This window comes from Marmota flaviventris, chromosome X (assembly GCF_047511675.1).
Source record: "Marmota flaviventris isolate mMarFla1 chromosome X, mMarFla1.hap1, whole genome shotgun sequence".
In the NCBI taxonomy this organism is placed as follows: Eukaryota; Metazoa; Chordata; class Mammalia; order Rodentia; family Sciuridae; genus Marmota; species Marmota flaviventris.
The window spans coordinates 102,523,608-102,534,680 of record NC_092518.1 but is presented as its reverse complement, the minus strand read 5'-3'; the positions used below and the strand labels follow the sequence as shown (position 1 = coordinate 102,534,680).

General features: G+C 42.3%; 1 protein-coding gene across 1 annotated transcript; it reads right to left on the bottom strand.

The window, feature by feature from the left end:
- Positions 1-1,367: 1,367 nt before the first annotated feature.
- On the bottom strand, positions 1,368-9,445 carry Pgrmc1 (progesterone receptor membrane component 1). The gene is made up of 3 exons (XM_027930867.2): positions 9,024-9,445; positions 5,322-5,477; positions 1,368-2,668 (listed from the first exon to the last, which is right to left on the bottom strand). The coding sequence occupies exons 1-3, from the start codon at positions 9,349-9,351 to the stop codon at positions 2,565-2,567; spliced, it is 588 nt and encodes a 195-aa protein (XP_027786668.1). The 5' UTR covers positions 9,352-9,445; the 3' UTR covers positions 1,368-2,564.
- Positions 9,446-11,073: the final 1,628 nt, after the last annotated feature.

Sequence of the window (11,073 nt, the reverse complement as noted above, 5' to 3'; positions counted from 1 at the left end):
ATGTAACCTATGCTGCTTGTAAACCACAGATATAGAAAATATGTAACCAATGCTGCTTGAGATCCAATTCTGCACTGAGAACAAAGTGTCTCTGCAGCTGGTTGGGTGATAGCAGGTAGGGAGCAAACAGAGGTTACCCAGATACCTGCCCTGCTGGATGTATGGAAGTGGTAACAATCACTGCTATCTTTTCTAGAATTACACATTTTCTGTACTATGGCATATATAGTATGGACTTGATAAAGGTTTTGCCTCAAAATCCTGCCTTATGGTAATATCTCTTGACATGTAATCAACACAATGTTGATTCAGCTCTGAATGAAGGGGAATCAGGGTATTGGGATTGAAGTTTTAATGACATTCTAGATGTTTTCCTCTTGGCATCAGAAAAACCTGCTAAACTGTGTAAACAGAGTAGCCTAATCTACATGTTTAAATGAGATTTAAGGGCTGTGGTTGTGGCTCAGTGGTAGAGTGCTCGCCTAGTACGTGCGAGGCCTATGGGTTCGATCCTCAGCACCACATAAAATAAATAAAAGTTGTGTCCAACTACAACTAAAAAAATAAATATTTGTTTTTTTAAAATGAGACTTAAGGCTACAAAGGTGGCCTAACTTCTCTCCCTCCACAGTTTCTCCAAAGCCGAAGATGCAGTAAGGCACCTGACATAAAATAAGCATTTGAATATTTCTTGGATAAAATAGTGTGGGGGAAAAAGCACATTTTAAAAATATTCATGCACTGTTGCAGTTAATAATATTACTCCTAATAAACCTGCTACAGACTTCAGTTAAGAAAGTTCGGACTCAAAAACAATTCAATATTTCTTTTTCTTTGGTACCTGAGATTGAATCCAGGGGTATTTAACCACTGAACAACATCCCCAGCTCCCCTCTTTTTAAATTTTGAAACAGTTTCACTAAATTACTGAGAGTGGCCTGGGACTTGTGATTCTCCTGCCTTAGCCTTCTGAGTCACTAGAATTACAGGTGTGTGCCACCATCTCTGGCTCAATTCACAATTTCTTAAGACAAGGTGATATTTGTAGTGGAAGGATTATACAAATAAAAAAATCTGCACTCAAAAGTGAAACTGAATTTTAAACTAAAGTAAAATGACTAAATCTAGTTTCTTTCTTTTTTGGTGCTTAACCACTGAGCCACATCCCCAGTCCATTTTTGTTTCATTTGAGAGTCTTGCTGAGTTGCTTAGGGCCTTGCTAAATTGCTAGAGCTGGTTTTGAACTTGCAATCCTCCTGCCTCAGCCTCCCAAACTGCTGGGAGTACAGGCATGGGCCACCACACCCAGCTCTCAATCTAGTTTCTTAGAATAAGTTTTTAAAAAGTTAAAATGAGCCATCACACTATACAGGGTAAAACCATTTTATTAGCTGACCAAAGCACTTCATTTTGTTTTCTGATTTGAGGTAAAACCATTAAACACAGCTCACAAGAAAATACAATGACTATTTAACTACAATTACAAGAGTTTGAATCCTTACTAGTTGTTCATATAATACTTTTACAAATTCTTACAACTGTAGAGTCTACTTAAGCTAGGTTTAGTGTTAACCAAAAGAGTACTATCTGAGACCTAGATACTTGACTACTACTTTTGCAGTGGCTAGATTTGTAACAACCGAAGGATAACTGTTATTATCTCATGAATACATTTTACTTTAAAAACCACATGGCTAGTGACATGTACTGCTTCTTCATTCTTCAGGACTATGATGAAGACTCTAAGGAGAGCACCCACCTGCTCCTGGTCCGTATGCCCCTCTCACATTGAACATTTTATCAAATAAACAAATAACCATTGCCATGTCATGAACATGGGGACCGGGAGGCCAGCTTTACAATCTTCTTCATGCATTTAGATTTTTGCCCCCTAAAGCTACCTTTTGAATGTTCAGATCCTGTTTTAATCCTAACTGTAGGTTACTGTGTTTGTGAAGGTGTCTGTGTGTCCTGCGAGGGCAAGGACAACAAAGCAGTCCAGAAACACGGTGAATCTTCCTGAATGAGCCCTGTGAGGGAGGTGTTGAGATATCACTTTGTTACTGGATGGCTCTCTTTAATCAATACCCAAACCTTTGGAACACTGCAGATTTGCTTTAGAGGTAGATAAAACAGAAATCATGCAGTTAAGTCAATTGAGTAAAAGGGATTTGTTGTCTTTAGAGAACATGACTAAATGTTAATCCTTTGTTCTTGGTGCACATTTAACATTTTTACCTGTTTGGGGAGATACCCACGTCTTACCTGACTCTCAGGAAAACCAAATCTAAATTCAGCTTGTGCTAACTACAGATAGAAGAAAAACAGTATTAACATTTGTATTATACCACTGTGGTTCACTTTCTGGATTTGTGACACATAAACACATCATGCATTCAAAGACAGAAATTAGTTTTATCAGTGTCACTAGTGATGTTAATTTAAAAATTTACAGCAAGTTCAAAACTTTTCTAAATTTTGAAATCACCATGTTTTAAAGACAGAATGGAATGTTACAAATGATTCTGCAAAATACAAAAATAGATATGCTTCCACTGAATGCTTTAATCATTTTTGCGAGCATTCTCATCTTTTGGTTCTTCATCATCTGAGTACACAGTGGGTTCCTCCCCCTCCTTCAGCAGTTTCCCCACGTGATGATACTTGACTGGTGGTAGAGAAGAAAATGCAGATGGTCATTTACATGCTTCATAAAAAAATTACTACATTTCCTTTTAAAATATTAAGGGCCTATAACATACTCAGCAACATATTAGCGTCCGTGAAGGATACAAAAGTAATTTATACCCCAGTCCTTGCCAACAGGGAATTAGAGTTTTGTTTAAAAGACAGAAGTATGAAACAGGTAGCTATGTCTGACAATGAACGTGCAAAATAATATCAAAATTAATTGTGTGTGTAGGGAGTGTTTAGAAGAATGAGATCTCATCCATGAGTCAGTCAGAAGGGTTGCAGAGCACTTTCATGCTTTGGAGAATGTGGAGAAGGATTTGGTGAGAGAGTTCTAGAAAATGAAAACATTATGTTCAAAGGCATACAGGTAAGCCTGGACATATCTGGAAAGCAATAAGGAAACCAATTTGCCAGGAGAAGAATTGACATTTGGAAGTAGTAGGAGATAAGTTTGGCCAAACAGTGTGGGGAAATATTATGAAATCCCTTAAGAAGCCAGCCCAAGGAATGTGAACTTAACCTATATGTGGCAAAGGGCATTGAAAGTTCATGAGTAAAGGAATGACACAGCAAAATAACATTTGGCAACAACATCACTGATACAGAGCAGATTTCAATAAGGGGATCCAAGGAGCAGGGAGACCAGCATGTGAAGGGACCAGAGCCAGGAATAGGGTGGTATCCATAGGAATGGAAAGGAGAGGATATGAAATACTTTCAAAGAAAACAGGAAACATGAGTTAATGGAGTGAAAACTAAATAGCCCATGGACCAAAATGGGGACTCTGTAGAGGGAGCCACTCTGGTGGAGCACAAAACAGGATATTGTGGGGCGCTGCAGTACAGGCAGGAAGCAGGTCCCTGAAAATCTTTGCAGTGTATAGGGATGACAACATATCAGAAGTTTATTGGACAGTTAAAGGAAAGAATAATGGTTTAGTAGATATACAGGATAGCAAGAGAGAATTTTTTTTTCTCCAGCATGAAGAAAAACCTATGAGTAGATAAACGAAGTGGTAAAGGAGCCAGGAGAGGACTGGAGATGTTGGAGACAAAAGATTTTTGAGGGCAAACTAGAGTCAACAAACTACAACATTATTGCAGCCAAATAAATATAGGGTTAATTTTCTCAATGTCAGAAGCCAAAAGGCCCAAATCTCTTTTGGGATATGGGTAGGAATGAGAGGAGAAACCAACCTGTCTAACCAGGTAACTAGAGCTGTTTTTGTGTGAAATAATCATTGGGAACAATTATAACTTCCCTATTTGAACATAGCATAAAGGTCCCTGGGGTGTTTGGGACTGTGCAAGACAAATAAAAGGCAGGTGGCACCTGGGAAACCTGCCTTAAGGGGGAAATCTACACTAGCTTTGAGTGTAGCTGAGATGTTACAACAGTATTTGAGGTTCATCTCAGTTTAAGGGTAAAAAATCATTTATCTCCCATTGATAAAGGTAAGCCCTAGAAAACAGAACATTAGTTGTTCATATACATACTTTTATAAATTCTTACAACTGTAGAGTCTACTTAAGGTAGGTTTAGTGGTAACCAAAAGTTACAAATTATTCCTTATTATTTTCATATGGAAGACTTTTATCATTATGAAGGCATCCTTGGGATGCAATTCGTGACTATGTTAGGTAGCTGGATTATGTTTTCAAAGTAAATATATTTGCCTCTAGATTTGAAAGCTATATGTGGTCTGCTTGAGATCCAAACTCAATGGTAGAGCTACATCTGGCTAATTATTAATCTAGAACTCTCTGTGAGGTCAGCATTATTTTCAAAGAAAATGGTTGGATATAGCCAAAAGAGCATGTAATATTTAACTGATTATAGAGAACAGCAAATAGAAAGCTACATTTTAAATGAAAAATCTTTTCTCAAAGAAACAGTCATGGTCTTCACATCCTTTTCATAAAATTTGGGAAACTTTATAATCAATTTATGTCAGTAAAATATTGCTGTAGTGATAATTAAACCCTTAGGATTTAGGTCTGACAGAAGCCAATTCCTGAATTTTCAAAATTTGAATTTAACCCCTTCCCAAGACCTCAGCCCATAGCACAAGCCAGAAACAAGTGTCTCCTTTTTTCTTTCATTCTTTCTAAAAATGCAGACACCATTGTTGCTGGGCAGATTATAAGCATCATTTGTAGATGAGGCCTATAGTTAGGCTCAATTAGATTCAAAGAGAAGCTGTTTTGCAGAATACAAGTCTCCCATTCTTCAACAGAGATGTGGGCTGCTTTTAAACAGCAAGCTCTACAAGAGAGGGCTTATAAAAACCTCTCTTTCTATAGCTACGAGGGCCACTGTCCTTTCCCCTACATACCCAAATCCTAGTGTAAAATCTATACAAACCTCTATGCAAAAATTTAAAAATAAAAACCCCAGAAACCCACCATGAGAAAAGCTAAAAATTGGTATGCAATCATTGCAGGTGACTCAGCACTGCTACAATTACTTCAAGCCATGAACTTGATCCCTCCAAGACTCAGGAGCCTATCAAAATGCACCCAAGCTTCAGGCTGCTTAGTAATAACTATTGTCCTGCCATGAATCCCCATTACTGGTAGAAATTTGATCCAGGCACAATTAAAGGGGGGGGGGGGGAACTGCTTACAAGTGAACTGAGAGTCCCAGTCACTCAGGGTCTCCTGCTGAGCAGGAGTGAGGTCAGAAAGGTCATCATACTCATCCTTCAGTGCTTCCTTATCCAGGCAAAATGTGGCAAGGCCCCTGGATGCGTCTCTTCCGGCAAATACTCCATAGGGTCCCTCTTTAAAAACAAAATGACCAAAGACCAATTCTTTATTAGATAATAAGTTTCTCTGAAGTTTACAAACAAGAAAGTGGCTTCTTTACCCACCAACATAGAAAGCCCCCTTTTTGAATATCAAATTCCATTCAAAACATAAAGTGATATTGATACTTTGATAATTATGTAGGTAAAACTGAGACCTGTTGTCATGAAACTATTAAATAACTAAATCAAAACACTTTACACTTTCAATATCCTGTGATTTGCAAGTTGTTAATACAAAAGTCATTAAATGGTTACTTCAGGGGGTGGAGGTATTAGATAATGATCCAAGATAAGACAGTCCACAGGTTAGAATCCAATTCAGGGACTTTGAACACGGTATCTGTTCTACTCTAGGCTATTGGGTTACGCCAGTGAGTTATGGTTTCTTAAGGTGATAACTACTAATGTGTAAATGAAAACATGTTTTCAAAAATGTATCCAAAATATTTTAATAAGTCAAAATTATAGGTCTCTTTGGTTGTGAGACTCAATTAAATATTAACTGGTGTTATTTGTAGGAGATCATTTTGAGTATCAGTGGTTCAGATACTCATATCCACATGTTACGTAAGATTCACTGTCAATAAATAGATAACACAGAGATCAGCTTCATTATTCCATTTTTGGTGGACTTGAAGACTGTGAAAATACTAAAATTTTCATGGAAAAAAAGCAATCAATACCCCCAAAATAGTCCTGCAAAACTTAGAATGCCATTATTTATGATATTATACTGAACTTTTGTCCAAGAGCAGTGAATCATTCTGTAGGCATTTAAAGTGGATGTTTAAACTTAAATATTGCATAAATAAATGAAAAGGATCCAGTGTACTTTAAACAATGTCTTGTTTTCCCAAAAGTAGGCTAGATAGCAAATCTAAGGTTTAAAAGTTTGTAGGTAACCATTATGCCAAGTACTAGAATGAATCAAGTTTTGATATGGCCTGGTCATCTGAAATACAAATTAGATGAATTCTATGATCAACTTTTAAGTGCAATTAAAACTTCCCCAAAATGGGCTGGGGTTGTGGCTCAGTGGTAGAACACTTGCCTAGCACATGCAAGTCCCTGGGTTTGATCCTCAGCACCACATAAAAATAAATAAAAATAAAGGTATTGTGTCCAACTACAACTAAAAAATAAATATTAAAAAAGAGATTTCCCCAAAATGATTATTAAAAACAGGCATCATTAAATGCTGCCATTTCCATGAAAGCAGGTAAAAAATATTCACATTTTTCACAAACTAGTTGCTACCATTTCCACCTCTAATGCTTGAAATAGGCAAATTATACTGGCTTGGACCTCACCAGTTGAGAAAGTATGTTCATTAGATTGGTAGAGGGAGTCTTCACCTAACAAATCCCTTTGAATAACTGAACAAGGTCTAGCAGGAACATTAAAGAGTCTTGGAGAATACATATTGTTCACTATAATGTATATTCACTAGAAGCTTGTTTTTGCTCACTGCTACATTCCCAGCACCTACAACAGTGCCTTGCAGAGAGTAATAGGCTTTTGAATGAATAATTTTTAGGAATCCTTTGAAACATGAAGTATCATTTCCACCATGATGTTGTCATGTAGTCATGGGCCCACTCAATGATAGTAGAAGGTAGAGACTTAAAGATGTCACAATGGGCCTGGTAATTTTTGAGGGAAAATTCACACCAAGAGATGCTTTGTACCAGGTCGCACAGCTGTTCAGTGACCTAACCAGGACTAGAGTGCAGGTTGCCTGACTCCAGTTTTGTGTTCTGTGCACAGATCAACATTCTTCGGAATGACTTTGCAAACTACAACCATATGATGATTCTCCATATGCATGTTTTGACTACTTTATGGTTTGACTTAGTAATTACAGATATTAACATGAAGATGTTTATTGATAATGAACTACTATAATGACAATATAAGTGTGGTTTGCAAATTATTTTGCAGTTACATGTCTACAGAAAATAGATATTCTAAAATGTCTACGAAAAGAACTAAGTGGAACAGTTCCTTAAGAACCTTCACACATCTGATTCTGATTAGTTCAACTAGGCAATTAAAACAAAGGAATGGGTATAATGGGTTTAGTGTAGCCTACTGTTCCCCCTCTCAGACCAGTGTGGATGTGGACATACAGCCCCTCCCCAACCCAGTTCACTGTGTTTAGAGGAATCCGTATTGGAGGACCTAAATTTTCTTGTTTCTTCTCTCCAAGTATTCCATAGTCAGGAGTTGCAAATCTGGTGGCTTCTCAAATTTGCCTATGGGAGCTTGTTAAAATGCAGATTCCTGGGCCTCTCCCAGACACTCATGTGTGCTTATGGCCAATTAGGCCAGGAACCTGCACTTTCCTTCAAGTGCATCAGGTGATTCTGATAGGCAACCAGGTTTGGAAAAACCTCATCTCTAAGGATTCTTTCTAGACTGCCCCTCCAGTAGCTCAGCAGTCATGCAGTCATCCACCCATCCATTCCTCCTTTTGCCTCTGGTTGTTTTTTTTCTGAAATACCCCCACCCAGCCACCTTCATAGCCCTACCCCTTTTGTTTCTCAGAATTCTCCCATTTCTCTCTGGGGGGGGGGGGGGGGTCCTAATTATTTCTCTCCTGCTACAGTCTAAATTCTGCATTACCTATCAGCTTACCAGGTTACCATCGTCCACCACATTCAGCCTCTATTCCTTCTTCAACCTGCTCCCTACCCTCTATGGGGCCTCCCTTGTTTGCCTTCCAGACTTTCCTGGTCAATCTATCACACACGGCACACGCACACACACACACACACATATCGAACACATGCCACGTTTCAAGCACACGCCACGTTTCAAGCACACGCATGCACGTGCACACACACACCTGACAAACTACATACACTGAATACATACACACCGCAGAAGTGCGCGTGCCCGTGCGTGTGTGTGCGTGCGCGCGCGCGCGCACGCACACACACACACCAGTCTCCGCCAAGCACAATGCTTCTACCTGCTGCTAATCCTCATCTCGGCTTTCTTTCTCCCACACCCTTAACATTCCACCATGGCTACTCCTGGCGTCATTGGCCTTCACGTCTTTTCTAAATCTGGACTCCCTCCTCCTCGAGCACTCTCATTTCCTTTCTCAAACTGATACCAACCCCTCCTTCCAGGAACCTCCAAACCTGGTATCTTCGAAAACTCCCAACATCCTGCACTCTGGCATGTCCCCTTTGAGCCTTGTGGCCCCATTCCCCCTTCCCGGGCTTCGGAACCTCAGCCTTCTTCCTCCACCCCCATCCCAGCGCTGGCAGCGCAGGATGAGGATCTGCGTCCCCCACTGGCCCGCAGACCCTCTAGTGCGCCCCTCGTCCCCCGCCTGCCCAGGGAGCCGCCCTGCCACGACCGCCCGACTCTCCTCCAGCCCGCCCTCCCTGGCCCGTCGCCATTCCTCCCTCCCCTTAGGGGCACCCCGCTCCCCCCTCCCCTCCAGGGCCCGGCCCCTGCTGGGCCCCCCTTCTTTTGTCTCCGCGCCCCCATCACTGGCCGCCGTACCCGGCCCGTAGAACTTGCGGCCTTTGGTCACGTCGAACACCTTGCCATTGATGGCCATGAGTATGCGCGGGTCCTGGACGCCGTCGAAACGCCTCAGCTCGGCAGGAGTGAAGTCGCGCCGCTTGAGGCGGGGCAGCGGGGGAGGCTCATCGTCGTCGCTATCGCTGCTGGCCCCGGGCTGGTCCCCGCGCACAATCTTGTAGAGGAGGAAGATGCAGAGGCCAAGCAGCAGCAGGTTGAGTGGCGACGTGAAAATCTCATGTAGCAGCCCGCCACCCTCCAGCTCGCTCGGGTCGGCGCCAGTCGCCACCACATCCTCGGCAGCCATGATCTCTGGAGCAAAGGTTGGGCCGGGTTAGGCACAGCTCCGGAACTCAATGCTTTCTCCTCCCTCTCTGCGAGCTTGTGGCGCGCCGGGCTCAGCGACGGACGCTGACTATTCAGGGTAGGAGGTGGGGCCAGGCGGGGAGGAGCCTCCCAGCTCCGCCTACCCCATGGCCACCTAAACGCCCCGCCCTTGCTCTGTCCGGCCTGGTCACTGCTCAGGCCCCCCACGTAGTCACCGGTTTTTGGCTTGGTTCCCCTAGCTGGCCCCTGCCTCCCCTGCTACTCAGCAGAGCCTACCCCTCAGTTCTACCTGCGAGGCCCTTGTCCCAGCCTCACGCCACCCTCGCACCATCCTTTAGCTAACCGCCACAAGGCATGCAGCCCTCCTCCACACCCTTGGTTGCTACAAGCGGCGCTCCTTAGCACCACCGGTTGCTCCACGCAGACCAACCGTCTGGAAGAGCCCTGGCTTTGCGGGCCCCTGTTTGAGGCCCCCTCCGCCACCTGATGCGTGCCCAAACTGGATTCCATTTCTCTTCTTGCTTCTCTCCTGCCTCCCTTTCCTTACCCTCTCATTCCCCCATTCTCCCTGGCATCCCCCACGACCACAAAGCTGTCTTAGGAAACTCATTTCTTTAACTCCCTTTTCCTCCTTAGAGATCTAGACTACCCATTTTCACTTTGGGAACCCGCATTCACTCATTTTGACGGCTTTTGCCCAGTTCAATCCCAGATGCCGTGGAACAGACATCCATGGAACAGACATCCATGGGATAGCTAAAGTCAGCGCACAGGCCTGTCAATTCTCTGAATATCTGAGTATCAGATCACACAATTTACTTTTGGGTTTGTTCTAAAAAAAAAAAAATTAAGCCCTTTTACAATCACTGATTTGCTTAGTCACAGGCATTCGCAAGTAACGTTTTCTTGTTGAGTTCCCCACCCCCCCTTCAGAATACTGTCCAAAGTTTCTTTGTTTGGCAGCATTCTTCTATTTGAAGTCTTTCGAGCAACCCTTGGCAATCACAATAACCCTGAACTGGAGCCCAGACAAAGGCGGGAGTTTGAAAGTATTCTAGGCTTGGTCCCTTCCTTTCCTAGGTATTTCATCCGGCCTTTGATGTGCTATCAGCCTGCACACGAGCAGGTCCCGAAGGCGGAAGGGTAGTCTCTACCCTTCAGAGGCCTAATCTGGCAGCTCTTTTTATTGTGGCGGGGGAGGGGAGCGGAAGAAAGGATAGAGAGAAGGGAAAATAATTAAAACCAAGCCATGCACACATCTGCAGCACAGAGCAGTACTTTTCCATCAAGGGTTCCGTTCACTCGCACATAATTTGCCCCCTCTCCCAACACGCAAGAGACTTGAGGAAAGAATTGGCTTCCTATCTCAGAAGTCTAAACATTTTCTGACAAAAACTGCTTCCATTTCAGCCCCTCCCCCATCATCTTAAATCATCTTACAGTGTAATGAGCAAACTTTACATCAGGCCCCACACATTTTGTTTTCAGAGCTAAATTTAGGATTAGCTAAAATGGCCCCTCCTCCAAAGCTTTTGTCAAACCTCTTCAATGTAATCATGGGGAAACTGAGGCCACTCATCTGTAGTTAGAATCTAATTATCCTTTGTTTTTTATGAAAAGAAAAACTATGTACAGCCAAGACATTTTTAAAAACCAACAAACTTGTGAAAAATATTTTCATTTGTAACTAAAATGACAAAAG

Coding starts and splice junctions, on each gene's coding strand:
- Pgrmc1 (XM_027930867.2), bottom strand. CDS start 9,351: ATGGCTGCCGAGGATGTGGTGGCGACTGGCGCCGACCCGAGCGAGCTG. Junction 5,478..9,023: donor CCGCAAGTTCTACGGGCCGG/GTACGGCGGCCA, acceptor TTGTTTTTAAAG/AGGGACCCTATGGAGTATTT. Junction 2,669..5,321: donor CTGGGACTCTCAGTTCACTT/GTAAGCAGTTCC, acceptor CTCTACCACCAG/TCAAGTATCATCACGTGGGG.